General features: G+C 33.9%; 2 protein-coding genes across 8 annotated transcripts; one reads left to right on the top strand and one right to left on the bottom strand.

Annotated features, from left to right (window-relative positions):
• The first annotated feature begins 3,227 nt into the window (after positions 1–3,227).
• Positions 3,228–12,063, top strand: LOC102628716 (serine/threonine-protein kinase STY46-like). Of its 4 annotated transcripts, none has more exons than XM_006472899.4 (16): positions 3,228–3,745; positions 4,550–4,664; positions 5,121–5,233; positions 5,399–5,515; positions 6,774–6,840; positions 6,950–7,060; positions 7,612–7,662; positions 8,178–8,317; positions 8,412–8,519; positions 9,364–9,437; positions 10,019–10,194; positions 10,702–10,797; positions 10,924–11,004; positions 11,090–11,140; positions 11,457–11,597; positions 11,694–12,063. In XM_006472899.4, exons 1-16 carry the CDS (start codon positions 3,564–3,566, stop codon positions 11,700–11,702), a joined length of 1,632 nt encoding a protein of 543 aa, XP_006472962.2. In that variant the 5' UTR covers positions 3,228–3,563; the 3' UTR covers positions 11,703–12,063. The 4 variants fall into 4 exon arrangements, with proteins under 4 accessions (XP_006472962.2, XP_015384188.2, XP_006472961.2 ...); XM_006472898.4 differs by having other exon boundaries at positions 3,230–3,745; positions 11,684–12,063; XM_025096289.2 differs by lacking the exon at positions 3,228–3,745 and adding an exon at positions 4,182–4,342 and having other exon boundaries at positions 11,684–12,063.
• Positions 12,064–18,875: 6,812 nt separating this feature from the next.
• LOC102627738 (extensin-3-like) lies at positions 18,876–20,349 on the bottom strand. Of its 4 annotated transcripts, none has more exons than XM_052442569.1 (3): positions 19,581–20,349; positions 19,341–19,445; positions 18,876–19,190 (listed from the first exon to the last, which is right to left on the bottom strand). In XM_052442569.1, the coding sequence occupies exons 1-2, from the start codon at positions 20,299–20,301 to the stop codon at positions 19,372–19,374; spliced, it is 795 nt and encodes a 264-aa protein (XP_052298529.1). In that variant the 5' UTR covers positions 20,302–20,349; the 3' UTR covers positions 18,876–19,190; positions 19,341–19,371. The 4 variants fall into 4 exon arrangements, with proteins under 4 accessions (XP_052298529.1, XP_052298528.1, XP_052298530.1 ...); XM_052442568.1 differs by having other exon boundaries at positions 19,341–19,580; positions 19,647–20,349; XM_052442570.1 differs by having other exon boundaries at positions 19,341–19,487; positions 19,647–20,349.
• Between the last annotated feature and the right edge of the window lie 1,353 nt (positions 20,350–21,702).

Raw genomic sequence — 21,702 nt, 5'->3', positions numbered from 1 at the left:
ATGCAATCAACAAGCGGATTTATTGAATTTGCTTTTTTTTGTATGAGGTTATATCCTGCAATTTGATTTTGCCTTTTATAAAAAGGATCAACAAGACAAAATAATTTGATACGTCTAAGCAGATATTACTACTTACTAGTGGCGTCAAATGGTTAAAATTTCAAAAGAAAGCGATTGCTAATAACTTATGATTGATCTGCATTAGTTTGTCAAGGATAAGATTTGTTGTCTTTAATTATCTTCAAGAACTTATTTTCATACAGGAATGCAAAATGGGAACTCTAGGTGATTCTCCTCATGAAAGGAATAATAAAATGGTGACATGGAATATAAGCGAGAAGCTAATTGCTCATGTACAAAACAAGGTGTCAAATTCTTCTATTTTTTTTTTTTTACACCTGAAATAGAAGCATAAATGACCCTTTACCTAATCGACAAATTAAATAGATAGTATATTATGTCTAGGCTTAAAAGATTCTAAGGAATCAATTCCCCAAAATATATATATATATATTGTAGTTTTCCATATTTTAAAATACGAAAAAATTTCTAGAGAAATTTTAAAACTATACGATCTTTTAAATTTTCTTACACTTTAAAATCTGGAATTGAAAAATCTCTCTCTCTCTCTCTCTCTCTATATATATATATATATATATATTCAGATTGCTAACAGAGACTTTTCTTAATGTAACCGAGCAACTACGAAATTAGTTTGTAGTTCTTGGTCATTGATGTGACCAAACGACTAAAACATTGGTGAATTGTTAAGCACGTCGGCTAAACTTCCTTGCTATGCTAAAAACAATTTGTCAAATTAAGCCAACTCTGAGGTCCCTTTGAAATTTGAGGGCGACAATTTTTCAGTCCAAAAATATTGTAGAACCAAAACGTGTGCATTAAAAATAACCATTATAGAGTAGAAACGTGCATGAAGCCATCTTAAAATTCATTGTATGCATATATAAATTTTATGGCAAGTGTTTTTTTATTGTTAAAAAAAAAAACTTGCTAAAAACATTTGCAAGCTCCGTTTTAATCGAATTTCATGAAAGCTTTGGATGCTAAACGTAAAGTCAGCGTATTCTCCTTGGAGATCTTCAACCTGTTCTCTCTAACTATTGAGGGTGTCCTCTACGGCGGACAGTGAGGCTTCAAGCGAAGCAACGCAAGGCTCCAAGACATTGAGGGAAGCGGTCTTGGACTTGTTGTGAGTCTCTGCCTCTCCTCACGTCCACGAGTTACCGTACATATAAAATTAATTATAGTTCCGTGAATTTTATGTGAAAATTACTAAAAATGTCCTCAATCTATACTCAATCTGAATCTAAAATACTAACTAAATTTAAAACATTATCTAAATTTGACCTCATTCAAACCAATTGTACTCGAATTCATTCTAAATATTTATTCGATCCAATTTATTTCGAATCAAATCAAATCAAATTTGAGGTTTGGATTGAATTTAGATGATTTTTTTTCCCAATATGAAATTCTATCCGATCCTAGTTTATGGTCGACCCTAATTAGGATCCGGCTACGGTACCACAATGGTATCATGCCACTTCTTTTGTTTTTTATGGCTGTGTTATTGTAAATTTTCATATAACCCCTTTCATTCATTTTTATTTAAACTTTGTTTCACAAATATGAAGTTAATTTCTCCCAAACCCATGAATCCTTCAACGGCCAATCAACGGCAAATCAGCTCCTCCGGTGGTTGTGGTTGGTCGTAAAAGACAGAGGAAATTGAGGGGAACAAAACCCAGGTGGTGGCGTCACCAGAAACCGAAAAAATCGTGGCGAATTGAAGCGGCTTTTCACGGCTTCGATCGGCAGCTTTTCGAACACTTTCCAGTGACAAGAATGGCATAGAGATGACCGGCATCGCACGAGCTTCCGATCGATACCAACCTTGGCCGGTGGAGTGGCTGGAAACAGAAACGGCATGCGTGTCGGGTTTGCGGGTTCGGTTTGACCCGATTCTTTTTGCTACAAGGATGACATGGAGATGACCGTCGTCGCACGATCTTTCGATCAGTACCAACCTTGGCTAGTGGAGTGGTCGGAAATGAAAACGGAATCCGGGTTGGGTTTACGAGTTTGAGTCGATCCAATTCTTTTCCTTGTTAATTATTTAATCTCAAAATTATAAAGAGTGGGGTATTGTGATATAGGTGTAATATAGAATAAAAATTTATAAATAATAAATAACACAAGGTGCTAACTAAAATATTTATATGGATGTAGTAGAAATTAACTTAATATTTATAAAGTAAAGCTTAAATAAAAATGAGTGAAGGGAGTTATATAAAAATTTATAATAATAAAGCCATAAAAAACAAAAAAAGTGGCACGGTACCACTGTGGTACCGTAGCCGGATCCATTCCCCCTAATTAATTGTGCTTTAAGAGCAAGATGCATGGATGAGTAGTTCTTTTCTTTTACCAAGGGGTGAGTCGTTTTGGGGTAAATGTGCTGTACAGTACACGGCCGCGTACTGAAGCTTGGCTCAAGCGCATGCAACCTGACAGATGTCATCTAATAAAATTGACAGGTAACCATCACCGGCACCTCCAACTTACACGCCTCCATCAGAAGAATTCCTGGCACGTGCCTAATTCCCCGGACAACACCCATCCTATATTTATTGTCTGTTACCTCTTGCTTCGACGGCGCTGTCACCCCACCGTTTCCCTAATCCATTAACGCTGATAGCGTGAGCCATGGCTTGCACTTGAATAATGAATCCCGTACGACATGGCACTCTCGTGAATTTCTTTTCAACATTTTAAAATACAAACACAGGTCAGAAAATTCGTAAGGGCATTTCTGTAACTCTGGTCTTTCCTGGAATCGGAAAATTCACAACCCTATCCACTTCACTTTTGGCCAATTATTTTATTCCATTTTATTTTTGGGTAATAACATATAGGTGTATGTCTAAACTTTTATCATTCTTCAAGTAAGAATATAATTTGTTAAATTGTCACGTTAGCTCAATTTTCCAATGAAATGACAAAAAGATCCTGTACCGTAGAGCATCGAGTCAGATTCATCTAACGGTTATTTAGGTCATTTGTGAGGGTGGGTAGTGAGGGAACTATTTGATATAAATGTAAATGTTGTATCCTTTGTTGAGAATAAATAAAAAAATGGTGGTCGGATTGTTATTATCCATTTATAATTAAAAAACGTAGACCTGCTCTCCTTGTTTTCTCTTGGCCTAACAAACCGGACATTCTCTCTCCAGAAAGTTTGAGACACAAGGAAGGAATTCCTCAGTCCTCACGCATCCATACGCTCTCTCACAGCTGCTCATCTGCTACAGCTTTAAATTTCTTAAAATTTACTTGACTAAATTACCCTCCGCTCTCCGCCAAAACTCCAATTAAGTCCTTTCTCTGTTCTTCTAGATTCTAACAACAGTCAAAGATCCTTGTCTTTCTCATCAAAATTTTTCTAACCTTCTTCCCACGTTTTCCCTCACTTTCTCGCATTCTCTCTGCTATGTGAGTTCTCTCTAAGCACTAAGCTCGAAATATAAAATATTTGAAACGCTATGGATTTAGCTGAAGGAGTCGGAGAAAGCTCGTCGCCGCCGCGTAGCTTTGGAAGCTTCAGCAACTACGATGTGCGAAACGACGTGTTTAATCGGCTGATAGAGGCCGGTAATGAAGAGGCTGTGTGTAATCCTGAGTTTCGAGAACAATTAGATGCTCACTTCAATCGATTCCCTGCTAGGTACTCGCTTGTACATGCATATGTATGTATATATGGATGTATGCATCTTTTGTGATGAGTGAAACGTTTTTGAGTTTGTCACTAAGTTTAGTGTCTCGATTTTGAATGTGAACGAAGAATGATTCAGATTGTGCGGATGGAATCCTCCACTGGTTTGTCTAGTAGATTTCTTTTCTTTTTTCTTTTTCTTTTTTCTGGTAAACGACGTGCCGTTTGACGTTGCCATATGGAGTTCAAAAAAATATGTGTAATGATTTTCGGAGATGTAGTAGTTAGGTACTGTTGGAGAAGTATTTTCGGCTTAGTTTTTATTATATGTATTATATTTTTCGATTTGTGAAAAATAGGAGCACCCTCAATAACATATATTTGCAGATTGGATCTATATGTTTATATGTTTGGTTCATTTGTTTATTTTGTTTTTACATGGTGTTTGGAGGCTTAGCATCTTGAGCAGTATGGGAATCATTAAAATTGGAAGATGAATTCAGGAGTAGGAGACGGTCAAAGACTCAATAATTTATTCTGAAATGAAATTCATCTCCCTTCCCAATTTGGGGATTTACACATATCCTCTAATCTTAAATATATGCTACGGTATTTGGCTATCCCTGAATAAATTTTTACCTTAAGTCTCCGTATATGATAGTGAAAATATAAAAGTAGATATAACTTTCCTGAAGAAAGAAACAAATAGGGAAAATTAAATTTTACTTCCACTTTTTTTATAATATCTCATCTCAAATTCCATCACTTTTTGGCTAATTAGATAATTAAATGCACATTTTTTCATTTTGGTATCAGTTATGGGCTTGATGTTAACATGGATAGAGTGGAAGATGTTTTGTTACATCAGAAGCTGCTTGCCGTTGCAAAAGATCCAGAGAAGCGGCCTGCTTACCATATCCGTTTCATCGAGGTAAAACCTTTTCCTTTATCCCAATTTTTGTCGCCATAATATTCATTATGCACTTAAAAGGAGCACTATCTCTTTTAACTTTTACTGTTACGAAAATGTAGACCAAGTGTTACTGGTGAACAATTGGTTTTATTTTTAATTTTCTTTTAGGGAAATGATCATGCAAAAGCACTGCAAATGAAGTACATAAACTGGAGAAATAACATTTGTCATTTCCTATTTTTGTTGCAAATTCTAAAATGTTCATCTCTACACTTTTTTCATTCTGAATACATTTATATTGCCATACCCTGATGCTGATGGTATGCAAAAAAATTTATGAATATGCTTACTTAATATGTGATTTTGGTCATGGTAATGTTAGTTTTGCACTTCCTCCAGTCTTCTTTGAGGATCTCATATTTTATGAATATGCTTACTTAATATGTGATTTTCCTTCTCTGTGTTGCTGGTAAGAACCTTTGCACCAGAACAGATGGTAATGATGATCAACTGTTTGTAAATAGTATTTCTACTGCAAGGCCATCTCTCGATGCAGACAACGAAGGAATTGTACCATCTCAAAAGAGGTATTCTTGTAAAGTATTCCTTTTTTTTTTTTTAAAGAGCTGTAAAGGTCTTAGTTATGCACATTTTTATCAGTTTTCTTATGTCAATGAGTGAATTTATGGTTGTCCTGAATCTATTTCCTTTTCCTTAGATAGTGTATTTAACTCAATGATTTCTATAACTAGAGTCAGGGATTCTGCAACTGACTTCGAGCCTTGCTCTAAGCTTGAAGACCTCAATTTGGATAGAAAGAATTCCATTGACATTGGGGAAAGATATGCGGCAGAGAACTCCTCTAGGAGGTATTAAAGACCTTCTTCAGCTTTCCCTTTACTCAGATTAACCTGTGATAATTTAAATAATAGCTATAAACTTTAGCTCACACTCTCCACCCCTCCCCTTCCACCCCACACACAAAATCAAGTTAAAGAAATTCCCTCTTGAAAGTTGGTGTGAGGGGGAATCGATCACTTGACCTCTTGCTTTCACTGGTAGAGACCAGGTTATCCCCTTGGATACATGCACTTTACATTTATATAAAAGATAACCAACATTTTTCTACTGAATTAAGAAATTTCTCATCTATAACCAGTCCAAATTAATATGAAGGGTCAAACTAAGACACTTTCAATGGTGACAATGACAGTGGTTAGTTTTACGAAGGTTTATAAGGGTTCTTTTCTGTTCAGCTCTCACTGCAATAATAGCGTAAGATCAAGTGGAGAGAGCTAGAAAGAGGAATTAGTTTTTGTGATAGTGAATATAGGTGATGTAGATTTATGAGCTTGTGTGCTTGAATTATTTAAATCCGTGCTTGCAACTTTTCACAGGGCAAAAGGCAAGGTGAATAGAGGTGGGAGTAGAGTGTGAGTGTGTGTTTTTGTGTGATAGAGAACGGTGCACTCTGTCTTTTGTACTCTACTTTCCAGTTCTTCTCTAACTGAGTTTTGTCTCCCTGAAGCTCTCTTATGATTTATGGCTCGGTTACAATTTCAGTTCTTGGTTCAGGCTTGATGTGAAAGGTCATCTGGGCAATTTGTCAGGAGGAATACTGGAGAACCCTACATTGGTTGGATTTAGTAGTTAGTACAGCTCTCACACTAACTAGGGCAATTCACCTAATAGCTCATGCTCTTATATCTGGTTTCCCTACAATAGTAATTAGTAAAGTCTTTTGTGAGCAAGAGTAAAGCTTTATTAGTTGAATTATTAGTTGCTTCCCTTTTGAGGTAATGGATTGCCTCAGTGTCAAATCAAAGGATATCTGAATTTGCATTAGTGGAATTACAATACGCATATGGAAATCTTCACCCACCCAAGCAGCATTTGATCCTCCCTTAATATTTATTCTTGATCGATGGACATATTTCAAATGTCTAGACAACCATTAGGCTTTAACAGAGGTGTATTCCTGGAGCACCTTTAAACTTCCTTGAAATTCTGCACATTGCATCTTTTTATTGTTGTTGTAGGGAGAAAATGAGGGATTCACACATCAAGAACTAAGAGTCTATCACAGACGTTATGTGTAATAATTGACTATTGGGAACCGTAATGCAGGCAAGAACTTGTTCCAATTCATGAAGTCGTATTTTCTACAGTTGACAAGCCAAAACTTCTTAGCCAGGTATGTGTTATGTGTGCTTACTTTCATCACCATTTGTCTGGTAGACCTACTGATCGAAGTACTGGGATCAAGACATGAATATCTTCTAACAAGGAGCTGTTTTCTTCAGCTTTCTGCCCTGCTTTCTGATATTGGACTAAATATCCGTGAAGCCCATGTATTCTCTACAACTGATGGCTACTCCTTGGATGTATTTGTGGTGGATGGATGGCCTGTTGAGGTACTTCATTAGTCTATTTGGTATTTGTAGTCAGCTATTGCCTTGTACTTCCAGGATTGCGTCTTTACTATAAAAGCCAAACAGAAATTGCATTTTCGTTTTTACAAGTTATAACTTCTGAGACAAAAAAAAAAAAACCCTTCATCTTATTTATCATCTTGTCATTTCTTTCCTCAAAAGAACATTTACCTCTCCTGTTGATTGGTTTCTGTCTCTTCGAGTATATTGCACTTCCCCCAACCCTAGTTTTGAGATAATATATTTTCTTCACTTTTAGCAATCTTTTTTATCTATTTTAGTGCCAAAGTTACATTGTATATTTGCTCAAGATTGATTGTTCATCGTGAATTATTCAAGTCATAGCATATGATACAATAATAATGTTTTTGTCTTTTAATGAGATTTGCCTAGTTGAATCTTTTGGGAGGAGTTATGCTTTACTCCAGGATGGTGACCTTATAATATATTAAGGAGCATTGTGATTATATTTCTTTTATGACAGGGATCTGTGCTGAGTCCAAATGTTGCTGACTTTGCAATGTTGTGGTCAGGATACAGATGGTTTGTATGAGGCTATGGAAAAAGCAGTTGCTAGAAGTGAGGTAACCTGTCTTTCATTCTGATCTTCTGCTGTCTATGTTTTTCGTGCGCTTTCTTACATTCACTATAAGTTGGAATCAGAACCAAGTGAGAGCAACACTTTTTGGGAAAAATATTGTGTAAAGTTGCTCAACTTTTATTGACATCATTGTTGATGTGCTCCCTCAGGAGAAGTTTTATATTATTCCTTCTTTTCTATAGAATAAAGATGGCCTACCTACATTTCTGATGTAGGACAATATTTTAGGGAGTCTTTTTTTATTAGTCATATTTGTTATGAAATTTGAGTCTTTATTTTCTTGTTTAGGTGGGATTCTCTTTATACATTTAAGATTACTTAGGCCGTAAGGTTTATGCTATATAAATAGAGTGTGTATATAACATGTTTAATCTACCTTTTGAATAAAATTCTTATTTCCTTTGGGGATTCTTTGAAACCTATTGCGGTTTCTAATTTGTTGAAGTAATTAATGAATACTAATATAACTATTTTGACCATTGTGCATCGGAAATATAGGGGTCATGGTCTGGTTCTACAAATTCTCGTTCAGCTGTAGAGAAGGCAATAGAGTCACAAACAAAATCTGAAGATTGGGAAATAGACAGGAGGTTATTAAAGACAGGAGAAAGAATTGCATCTGGATCTTGTGGAGATCTGTGAGTTGGGTTTATATGGCCTTGCTGCCTTTCATCAACTTTGTTATTTATTTTCTCTTCGTTGATGACCTTTTTCTACGGTGCTCATCGCAAGGTATCGTGGAGTTTACCTTGGTCAAGATGTTGCTGTTAAAGTTCTTCGATCTGAGCATTTGAATGATACTTTGGAAGATGAATTTGTTCAAGAAGTGGCTATTCTAAGGTGAATAGTTTGAAGTAGTTAAAGTTCATGCTATCCCTTGAAATGAATTATTACTTGTATTTGATATAATAATGTCACCGTTGATCCTCTACATAGTCATTCTGGTGCCTCTGGGAGGCACATCTACTAGCTACTAATTTATAATTGTTTGTTAATTTGATCAATTCATGTGTTGGTACTACATACTTTACCATATGCCTTTGTTTGATTTGATGTTACATGTTTAATTGATTAATCTAGTTAAACATATGAATCAACGACGACAAGTGCACTTCATCCAATACCATTCAGTTATTTGTAACTTGGTTTATCATTCTGTGTAATCATTATTCATATTTGATGTTGTGTCCCTGTGTTCATCATCTGGACTTGAGTACCATATGATGACCTTACAAAATTCATGATTTCTGCAGTACGTACATCATATAATACAATTAAGGTATGCCAATTTTATATCCAGAAAATCTACAGCACTTTGTGAATGATTAATCCAATAGAAATTTATTTACAGACTTCAATTTATTGAGTTATTGGGTATTCTTGCCTTTTCTTTGAATAAAAGATTAGAAGATCTACTTTTGATTATTGCTTGAAATCACTATGTTGTTTTCTCATATTCAACTTGGAAAATAAGCATCTAAATGCTTGGAACTTGCAGAAACTAGAAGAAATTTATCGTGCATTGGGTTATTTTCAAAATCTTTTATATTAAAAAAAAAAAGAAGGGGGGGGGGGGGGGAGCAATTTATCTTTTAGTCTTATTATATCTCTAGAACTTTTGGTTATGCTAGAATGATTTTTCAGATTGTTTAGATCTCGCATCACTTTCATGTTCTACATGCAGGGAGGTTCAACATAGAAATGTTGTTCGTTTTATAGGTGCGAGTACGAAGTCCCCGCATTTATGCATAGTAACAGGTATAAATTCGTACTGGATCTAAGTTTTACTTCCTGCAGTGCAATCACAACTAAAAGAAACCACAACCAAAATTTTCTGTTATATAGCAATTATGAATCTTAACTAAAATAGTAAATATGAAAAGACTCCAAAATGACTGATTCCCTTTTTTGTTCTACATCACGAGGTTTGGTAATTTTTCTTTTAATTATGTTCTATTTGTTATAGGAAAAGAATTTTTGAGAGAATGAATAACCTGTCCCTTAAAACCCGAAGGGTTTCTAAAGTACCTTGCGGAAAAGTTTAGCTCAGCTAAAAACTTTATGTAATCAAAAGGCTGCGGACCCAAAATTTACATTGATTTTAGGTTACTCTGCTAACACTTGTAATCGCGCTTCCTTTATACATAGCATATTTTAGCATCTGAGACATGACTTTTTGTTTTCTTCACAGTAAAGGCGATCCATGTGTAACTGGATTTTGGCTTTAGCTGTCAGAAGTTTTTTAATTTTAATCATATCTGCTCGTATATGTGCCCGTCTCCTATTTGATATTCTTTTGTTCAGTAAACTGCACCTCTGATTGCCGTCTCCCCTTGCAGAGTATATGCCTGGAGGAAGTCTGTATGATTACTTGCATAAGAATCATAATGTCTTGAAGTTGCCTCAGTTGCTGAGGTTTGCAATTGATATTTGCAAAGGAATGGAGTATTTGCATCAAAGGAACATAATTCATAGGGATCTTAAAACAGCAAATTTGCTAATGGACACTCACAATGTAAGCTTGAACATCAGTTGTACTCATTTTTGTTCTCCAGTTATATGACTGTTTTAGGCGTCTAGAGACGTGACAGAAATTAGCTTGATCCAGAACCAGTGTCCCCTTCAAAAAGTTTTTCCCCCTTCTAAGTGATAACCAATTGAGGTTACCTAGAGTGATGGTTCTCTGTCTGTTTCTATTTATTTCCAATTCCCTACCAAGAAGAGGATTTCTAGTTGTTATATCGTAAATACTTCAATCAGAATGTTATAGGTGAGAACTCAACAATCACGAACCAAAATGAAAAATTAAATAAGAAAAAAGCCAGATATTTTATGAAATTGGCTCACTTTTTCTTTGTATATGTTATTCTCCTTTCTTTTGGGTCTGGGTTCAATTTTAAAGCAGCTGACATGAGGAAATTAAAATGACTGCTAACGATAATTGTTTTTAATCATTCAATTCAAAGCTATAATAGGTTTGCAGTGTATCCTAGTGATTACGAATTATATATGTTTTCTCAAGGTTGTTAAGGTGGCAGATTTTGGTGTTGCCCGGTTCCAAAACAAAGGGGGAGTAATGACAGCCGAGACCGGAACATATAGGTGGATGGCACCAGAGGTCTGTAATTATTTTTCAGTTTCCGTTTACTTTCTTCTTATCTTCTTGTATTGCGTTGCTTATATTTAAGTATTTTGATTCACTTTGCCTATCGATATCTTATGAGATTGTTTTATCTGATACTAGGTTATAAACCACCAGCCGTATGACCAGAAAGCAGATGTCTTCAGTTTCGCTATCGTACTATGGGAGCTAGTGACAGCCAAGGTATGTCCTATTTTTACCCCTATACTTGCTTTTATATATTCATGTACAGTTCAGCCCAGACTCAGTCATTGATTTGGTATGTTAGGTTCCATATGATTCCATGACTCCTTTACAAGCTGCCCTGGGAGTTAGACAGGTGTGCACCTCTCTCTGTCAACCAATATACTGATTTTGTTCCAAACTTTGGCTCACTTTCAAATGCAGGATCAGCTGTTTAATTATTGAATTAAATACACTTATAAATTCACATGAGAAAATAGTAATTCTATTCTTTCTTATTTTGTGAGTGAGATTTAATTGAAGGGAGTTGGTGCATGAGCAAAAGAAATTTGAGCTCTAACACTTGTTCTTTTCTCTTGGAATCTTGGTGTACTCCAGAATGCTTAGGCTGCCTTGTGAAAAAAATCCCCGTGTTCATGTCTAATTGTTACATTACACACTCTCCTTTCCAGGGACTACGCCCTGATCTTCCTGAGAATGCACACCCAAAACTTATAGACTTGATGCAGAGATGTTGGGATGCAGTTCCTGACAATCGACCATCATTCTCTGAGATAAAACTTGAACTCGAAGTACTTCTCCAAGAAGTTCAGGTAGAAATCTCGAACAACTCTTTTAAATTATTATACTACTACCAGCTCCCCTTAGCTGAAAGCTAATCAAACTGCGTGTATGTTAGGAACCTTCAGGAGCTGTAAATGGCAACTGAACAACACAGACAATATCCTAAGCAACTTGTTAAAGGAACTCTTCTTGTTTTTTGTTGTCGGTTCAAATTGTTATAGAGGTGTACAACTGAGGGAAAAAGAAATTCACAAAGGACATCCAGTCCTATACAACATATAATGAAATAGACGGCGAGTTCGATGACTTGCATTTTAACTTGTAATTTTCTGTGTCTTGAGCGCTTCTCAGGTTGTAAAAATTGTTTTTTTTTTTTTTTTTTGAGTAATTGGGTGCGGAAGTTTTGAATCTGTATTACATCGGTGTTACACATGCCTTGTCATCTGTTCCTGTTGGTCTTTTTCTGTGCTAATTAATTTTTCTCACTTGTTACAAGTCGAACACTTTCCATCCATTTAAAAAAAAAAAGGAAAATTAGTTGATTGAATAACATTTTGTCAAGCTTCATAATCAGAATCTGCATAATAATAATAATAATAATGCCATATGATATATATATATGCATCGCATTGATGATGTCTGGAGGGAACAATTGAACAGAAGAGTACAGACGATAGAAGGTCTAACTTTCAAGTGCTGCAGGATGCAGAGTCGCTATTAACCAGTAAAATAAACAACTGTCGATTGAAAGTGGCTATCCTCTTTTCAAGTATTAAAAATATTTGATCCCATCCAGTTAAACATGCTTTGGCTAATTGAACTAATCGAAGAATGGGATCTTCACATCTCACCAACATAATTTAAACAATTTAATCGCCATGTGAATGAACTAATTGACTGCTTAATTAGAGAATCATATCGATCTCGAAAGCGCAAATATCTACTTGCTCAAATAAACAATTAAAGGGCAAGTAACAGAGTTGACTCTAGCCTTGCCTCATATGAAGCCTCTAAATTGTTTGCACACTAATTTGAACACAATCTCCCTAATTAAAATTAAAAAAAAAAAAGTAAAAAATATTTTGTTCTTAAGAGTATTTTTGGCATTTTGTACTAACTACTAGAATTGCGGAATTGCGTCACGTCGCTTTGATCTTATCGCATAGACGAAAGGGTGCTGTCCTAATTTTTTTTTAATATATTTTTCTATAGAATTATAATGAGAAAGTAACAAATACAATTAATTAGTATGCAAAAGAGGCGAAAAGAAAAAAAAAAGGTTGCAATCTATGACCACATTAAAATTTATTGGATTGAATCAGTAGTTCATACATAACGCGGTTTCTTTCCAAGTTGTATGTTAAAAAAATATGAAGGTAGGTTCACATTAATATGAAATAAATAAATGATTAAAATCCAAAAAAGTCAACTAATTTGAAACAAGTCACGGTATCCGAGCAATAATTAAAGATGGGAATATTTAACAGATAAAAGAAAGATAATATCATTTTATTTTCTTAATTTTGTTTGAAAAAATCATGTACAATAAACAAAAAGCCTGAGATCGTTTTAAAATGTATCTTGGCAATAACACGTCTAAGTCCAATTTATTAACTGAACTCGAAAGAAGAAGAAAAAGAAATCAGACACGTCAACATTCGATTATTGAGCTTAATAAATTTTGAGACTGACATTCAAAAGATGTATTCTTGTCAATGATATATTTATATTAGTTTTTCTTTCACACAGATGCCTTTTTTTTTTTTTCATGCGAATATATTATTAAGATATATAATTTTATAAAATCAGTGCAGACACGCTATTAAAGTATATGTTTTAATAGTATATTCACATAAAAAATAAAAGCGTATGCACCTGAGAAGTTATATATTTTCGATCTTATTAGCTTCAGAAATTAAAAAAAAAAATTCATTATGAGTTTGAAATTGACGTAATGTTAGTTCTCTCAATAACTATTCGTTATTAATCAGTATGTTGGTTTCCCACACTACCGAAAAGAAATAAAAACAAAGTCATTTTAATAATGAAGTGTATAGAACGATCGAGCTGTAGATGGATTATTAAGTCAGAGTATTATATATATAATTAGCCGACATTGACCTCTGATGAAGACGATCAAATGAAAACAAATGAATAGTTGCCACCTAATTCTCTTTAAGATAATATAGCATAATAAATAAAAGATTCTTATGACGATGTGGATAAATGGTAGCTAAGAAAATCTTACTCATTGATACTGATTACAGATTAAATTATGACTTATATGCATGTCTCAAGTCACCTAATTAAATGGGGGTTCGAACGTTACATATTAGTTAGAATTAGGAATTATCTGATGTTATTTTTTATGAAAATGATTAGAAATAAAATTCACGTTGATTTGATATGAAACAATTTTTCACGAGTCCACGAACATATCCAAAGTTGGCATTATAACGCATCATCTTGACCAACAAATCAAATTCAATTTTGCACAGCTAATTGTTTAAACATGTTGTGACAAAATTATCTGATGTTCAATTTAATTATAATTCTGATCAGCGACAGACAAGCAGCATGAAAATGGCTTTCTGGCATATGGTCGCTTATATACCTGCCCCAATAAACCCTACGTATTAAAGCGAATGGAGCAATTTGCTTTATCAACTCCTCAATTATGTAACGCGTATGCCAACGAACCAATAAATAAATTAACTAGCAACAATACACGCATAAAAGAGAAAAAAAGAAAAATTAAAGACACAGACTTTTTCATAGTTTCTCAATCAATAGAAGGTTTTTTGTGCTTCAAGAGCATTGCTCCATATTTATTTATTGCTTGTCACTTATATATACGTATTATTATGATTAATTGAAGCATACACGTAAATAATAAAAAATAAATAAGTAAATAATACTATAAGAGTACCAAAGATCTTTTTTCCCGCTAAGACACTTTTTCCTCCATAAGACATATATAGCTTAAAATGCTTAAGTTCGAGGAGTTGGAGTTGGAGAGAGGCTGGTGAATTCAAATTGTCCATATATATTTGGACAAATAATTATTGGTCCCTTGAGCTATATAATACAAAAGGCATATCAATTTTTCCTATTAATGCGGGGTCAGAGAGTTTGAGAATTTCATATCGGTTCTAATTATATAAAGCAAATTATCTATTAAATTTTTTTCATAATTTTCCTTTTTATATCTTCCCCAACAAAAAAGTAAATAACACAAAATAAAATTGGCGAGTTGGTAAAGAGAAATTAACAAATCAATTTTTCCATAAACAATTTAGAGTATTGGAAGCAACCATTATTAAGAGGTGATCAGATAAGCTTAAATAATGCCTAATGTCGACTTAAATTATTTTTCTTGTTATATATATATATATATATATAACAATGAATCTTTCAAAGTATGGTAGCTAAGAAGAGAAGATAATCTTTTCAAAGTATGCTAGCTAAGAAGAGAAGATAATTCTTAATTAGAGGTATATAATCTTGTTAACCTCCTCCAACAAAATGCTTTAATCATGTTTTCTAACTTTTATCCTCTTTATAATGGATTCGGATTCTCTCCTAGGCATTTTCTCTCTTAATTCTCCTAATCTTTTAAAGATTCATTGACATGTGTAATTAATGAACTTAAATGGATGAGATTAAATCTTACATTGCAATCTTATTTTAAAACTCATGGTAATTCAAAAGTTTTTCCTCTACTTATTGCAAATTTCTCCCCCTTCACGAAATTTAAAAATTTTAGTTATAGCGATTTTAAAGAATTCAAAGCAGCAGCTGTAAAATTAAAGAAACAACAAAACAGCAACTTGCCTAGGGCTATGATCCTTTCTTTCTTAGTTTCTTGGATCACTGGGCACTGGGGCTTCTGGCTGTCTTGTGTGCATCTTTTCAGTGACAAAGAAGGACGTCTCTAAATTGGATTAAAGCTGCTGCCAGAGCAAAGAAGTTCTGAAAAAAAAATAATAATAATAATTTCCCCATTTCTCATCATACAAGGATGGAAGATTTTTCTTATGGTGAACGACCGTCCACATGTTGTGTTTGCTTGACTTCTTTGGTTTTCCCTCGTAGTGTAGGAGCTTATTCTCCTATTCACCGCTGCACTGTTGAGGGAGTTGCAGCTCATCTTTTTTGTTATGAGTTTACAGCAAAGGATTGCAAGTGTGCCGCTCAAGCTTGCTTTAGTCATCATCTAACAATTAAAATTCCAATTTTGTAAAGGGAGAGAATCGCAGTAATTTAAAAAAAAAAAGATTATAATGTAAAATTTAATCTGAACTATTTAATATTATTAATTACAAATGTCAATGAATCCTTTAAAATTTAGGAGGATTAAGAGAGAAACTCCTTAGGAGATGATCCAAATCCGTTTATAATATAATAAGAACGATTAAAATATTTCGCGTTTGTCGGAGAAACGAGAGCATTTCATTCAAATCAGAGATGGTGAGTCACCCCCCACTTTCCTTGCTTATATTTTAATTTTCAAAAGTCATGACAATAATTTTCAACTTTTGATTATACATCAATTATTACAATAATTAGTTTTTATTTACGTCCAACACTTCACATGCATGGGCCCTAACCTAACCTAACATTTGTTTGATTAAGATTCCACAGTCTAATATAATCAACTGGGGATTCCACCAAATCCGATCTTCTTTTTTTTTTTTTTTTTTTTTTTTTTTTTTTTTTTTTAATCTTTACTTTCATTTATCTTCATCCTGTTTCTTTCTAAATGATTCCCAAATGTCCAAACCATGCAAGCGCTTTTTGTAAAATGTAAACAGTAAAAACGGCTCCTATCACTCCCGCTAGTAGTAAAAAAAGTTAAAACTTGGTTTACCTACAGCAACTCAGCACCCACTCAGCATTGCTCTGTAATTTTTGCACATGCATGCACTGAAATGGGCCACGTATTAACACATACATGCATGCATCATCATACACAAATTAAACACGAATAAATAAATAAAAATTAAGGAGGAGTGCCCTTTTTTTTATGAAAACAAAACTCAAAATATGTCAATATTTTCTGATTTAAGGGTGGTTTAATTAAAAAAAAAAAAAACTTGATTTTTGATTCTGAATTTATCTACTATTGTACTATATATGGAAAAAGTAATAATTCTTCCTTGTGAACGTCCATTAATAAATTAATTTTGAATTGACCCTATAAAACCGTTAATCTAGCTAGCACTATATATAAGAGCTAAACATTCCTCTATAAAGGTCAAAATTTCACATCGGGAAAAGACTGATCATGGAGAACATTTGGAATATTATAATGTTTTAAGGCATTAATTTGTTTTGATTTTTTTAAAAAAAATCTAATTAAGGTATCTGAAGGTGCTGGTTAAACCACTTGGCCTATAGATAGCTGAGATTATGATCACTTCACTTAGTTTTCTCTTTCAGCTAGGTATGTGTCAATGTTAATTCGTTATCTGAAAGTTGAAGAAACAAGAGAAATAAGAAGACAAATCCGACACTCTTTTGAAATAACTAATAGAATCCAACGTCAAAGTCTTACTACTTAATTTAATTGTCAAATTATCTTAAATTCTTAATGGCTATGCAGCTTTGTTTGAATAAACCCCTTTTGTATGGCTCCAGTACGTGGACGGAACCATGATTTTATGGGTCAGCAGGAGTTATAATCCAAGGGTGCGATTGGCATTAAGCTTAGTTAGCTGTAATTTAAAAGTTATATCACTAAAGTGTTTGGTAAATACTAATAATTGTAGCTTAAAAGTTATGTTAATATGATTTTTTATTTGTATAATGAAAATTTTATTATTTCTTTAATAATATTGTCAAAATTATTATTTAAAATTTATATTTACTACATATTATTAACTTTTATTTTATAGTTATAATTTTTTTTTTCACAACAGCTATAATTTAAAATCTATAGCACCCCAATCTCAAATAAAACTTAATTACTTAAAGAATAATAAATTTAAGTGGGCTGAAATAAAAATTATTTAATTTGAGGGGACAATCAGTAATTTTACATAAAATTTATCAAAGTTCAATTTTTTGGCCAGGGCCCAGAGGGTAGCCCCGCCTCAACATTATTTGGCCATGTGTACTTACTTAACAATTAACATAGGAGTATAAGAAATTTGCACATATAAAATATCGCTTCAGAGTTCGGAATACTGCATTTTAATTGAGAGGGCAGGGTAATTGTCTTAATTAATTTTTATCAATTGAGGAGAATGAAAATAATTAATTATTTTTTTGAATTAGTTCATTTTTAATTAATTAGTCAATGTTTTACGTGATAACCAAGTTGTAAGTGATTTTTGAGACTGTAACATTTTGAAATTAGGGTATCTTATACAATCTTCTCAATAAAATTGTTACAAGTTTTATATAGGTTATGAAAAATTCGGTTATGCCACGGCTAAAAGTAGGGCACTAATGATATGATAAATATAAATTTTATAAATTACATGTACGACTAGTAAATTAATATAAGACCACTAATTATTAAAAAAATTAAAATAGTTCTACAGAATTTTAGTAAAAAAAAATATTTTATTTATTTAGTTTAATTAAATAAAAAATTCACTCATCAATTGAAAAAAAAAAAGAATTATACTGAAAACAAGTGGAATAAGTTTTACTGAATTTTTTAATCATAAATCCTATATTCATTTTAGGACATTTACAAACCATTTTTTAAATTTTCTATAATAGTATTTGTCTACTGCAAAAGTTAATTAAGTGAAATTATTTATCTTGATGTGGATAGATCCAAAACAAAACAAAAAAAAAGATATTCTTATATTAATAGTTGCATATATAAAACTTTTCTCCTTACTTGTATTTGAGATTACTTTTAAAGAGGTTTAGAAAAATGCAAAACCACCTATCCTTATTAAAACATTACATATATTATACAAACTCAAAACTATCATTATTCGATTTAAATAATAAATCAATAAATATATAAAGTAGTCAATATTATAACTCAATTGATATGAAGATTTATTTAATATTATCAATAATGACTCAAACTTATAATAATACTCAAGTGTGCATTAGCACGAAATTCTGTAGCACTTGAGAATGAATTATAAAACGTATTAACAATATTTTTTAAGTTATATTAATTATTAGTTAATTAGACACTGATCTCTGCATGGAGTCATGGAGAAGTCATTGGTTAACGCACATTATAGTCGCAAGAAAAAGAAAAGTCCATGCAGGCTTTACTAAAACAACAGTCATCAATTTCAAACGTCACAATCATCGTCAAAGAGACATAAAAATCAACCACAACATACGGACCATCTTGGGAAGTATATTAATTTTGTTGTACGAAAAAGCTCTTGCATTTTGCATGCATAGAGGTTGAAAATTACAAAAGACACATGCACCTAAGATTCGATTGACACACACACACACCTAAAATCCACGATACATGAGAATGATAAGAACTTTTCTGTTTCTACATGTAGCTGTTTATTCCTCGTAGAAAACAAAGATAAAAGAGAATCAAACGCGGCAACTGGATCGATCGCTATCCTGCTCGCAGTAAAGCTTTTCATCGAACCCTTTCTTTATTCGGATACCATTAGCCTCTCCTGCAAGAACAAATTAATCAGCCACTTTTATTTGTCACTTAATCACTATGGACGCAACTAAACAGAACACTGTGCTTAAAATTGAAGTGCTTAGCGTAATTCTGATCTACTAGGCTTTACATGAACAGTTTTAAAAATAAATGAGTTTACCATAAAAGCATGAGCTATTCATGTCCACTTTCTAGTAGTGGTAAGGAGGAGGGGGAGATGCATAGACGTAAGGGTGATGTGGCGGTGGGGAATGGTAAACTGGAGTTGGTGGCGGAGGAGACTTGTACTTGTATGGTTTCTTGGGAGGTGGTGGGGAATGATAAACCGGCGTCGGTGGTGGGGAATGGTAAACTGGAGTTGGTGGCGGAGGAGACTTGTATTTGTATGGTTTCTTGGGTGGTGGTGGGGAATGGTAAACTGGAGTTGGTGGTGGAGGAGACTTGTACTTGTATGGTTTCTTGGGAGGTGGTGGGGAATGATAAACCGGCGTTGGTGGTGGGGAATGGTAAACTGGAGTTGGTGGCGGAGGAGACTTATATTTGTATGGTTTCTTTGGTGGTGGTGGGGAATGGTAAACTGGAGTTGGTGGCGGAGGAGACTTGTATTCGTATGGTTTCTTGGGCGGTGGTGGGGAATGATAAACCGGAGTCGGTGGTGGGGAATGGTAAACTGGAGTTGGTGGCGGAGGAGACTTGTATTTGTATGGTTTCTTGGGTGGTGGTGGGGAATGGTAAACCGGAACCGGTGGCGGGGAATGATAAACCGGCGTCTGTGGTGGGGAATGATAAACTGGCTTCGGTGGTGGGGAATGGTAAACTGGAGTTGGTGGCGGAGGAGACTTGTATTCGTATGGTTTCTTGGGCGGTGGTGGGGAATGATAAACCGGCGTCGGTGGTGGGGAATGATAAACCGGCGTCTGTGGTGGGGAATGATAAACTGGCTTCGGTGGTGGGGGAGACGTGTAATGGTAAGGGGGAGATGCTACTGGTGGTGGATATTTCTTTGGCGGGGGAGGAGATGTGTAGTAGTAATGGTCTGCGGAGGCTTCTAAAGGCAAGTAGCTAAGAGAGACTGAGATTGCCAAAAGAGTGGCAAAGAGGTAGGCCATTTGGGACCCCATCGTTCAATACCAAGTGGAGTTTCGTTTGTGCTCTAAATCAAAGCTTCGTGCCCTCTTTATATAGACTTGGTCTCCACCAAACTTATCACACAAAACCTTGACGTCGAACAATTTTACTGTAATGTAACTAAATCTTAATGTCAATGATTCTGGTTATGTATGAAAAGGATGTCATCAAGTTGGGACAAGTTTGACTAACTATAAGACTTTGTGGTTTTGTTTAGTGGCCCGCTGCAGGGAATAAATTAGTAAATAACAGTCCGATCCTGTTAATGATATGGCATTTTTTGCATACCATTATTCTTCATGAAGAGCTTGAAAACATGTACTTAATTACCTAACTTATCGTGAATGTTTCGGCCTTGGGTCCAGGCGGCGAGACTTATTTGAAACTTCATATCCATTTATTTATTTATTTCCCTTCACTTCGTAGTTAATTATTTTAATTTCCCTTCGTAGCTAGCTAACGTGGCTTTACTTTAAACTTCTTACGAATTCCCTTTAATGCTCTTATCTCAAGGTGAAAATAACTTTCTCCCTGAAATGTTAACAAGCAGCGGAAACAACCCAGCCATTATGTAATAGTTAAATAGTTTAATTGCATTCGTTGATAGTTTGTGGATCTTTGAATATTCAACATGAATAAACACATTAAGGAATTGTACATATAGTTGAACAAAGTACGAAATTATAAAATTACCTCAAAATTCTAAAACAAAATTCATTTTCTAAAACACAAAATTCGCAAAATGTTAAATAAAAATTGATGCAATAATTCATCTACAAAATAAAAAAAAAATTCAGTACTGAACCGAGTTTTTTTTGTTGAATATTAGATAAAAAAAATTGTTAGAAAAATAAATAAAAATAAAAATTTAAAACAATTCGAACCATTTATTCAGTACTCAAGTAAAAACTTAACTAGACACTGAATCCTATTAATAGCATAGTCTTAACGATCAACAAAAAGAATACTTAGGACTCATATAACCCTTAAAAGGGGAATTATCACTAATTCCCCTGCAGTTTTGTGAAATTTCACTAAAAATAGCGAGTACCAATTAATACGCACCGACCCCCCAGCATGGCATTAATCGATTTAATTAATGGATGTTGGTGGTCTCGCCGTACAGTACTGTCCTTCTTAGTAACTAGTAAAATAAACAACTGTTTGTGTGGAAAGACTAATCAAAGAGTCACTCTACCCCAGAAAGTGCGATCTTCACAGCCGTAATAATCATTATTAATATCACCCAATTTGAAATTTCTTATTAATTAACAACTGGATAAATAATGGATTCAGATTACGTAATTACAACGTCATAGATTATTAACAGCTTCATTAATGCAGGATCTGCTCTCCTCAGAAAGACAAACATCTGCTTGCTCAAATAAACAAAT

Source organism: Citrus sinensis, chromosome 5 (assembly GCF_022201045.2).
Source record: "Citrus sinensis cultivar Valencia sweet orange chromosome 5, DVS_A1.0, whole genome shotgun sequence".
Taxonomy (NCBI): Eukaryota; Viridiplantae; Streptophyta; class Magnoliopsida; order Sapindales; family Rutaceae; genus Citrus; species Citrus sinensis.
The sequence above is the reverse complement of the archived record's forward strand: the minus strand, read 5'-3'. Positions and strand labels throughout refer to the sequence as shown.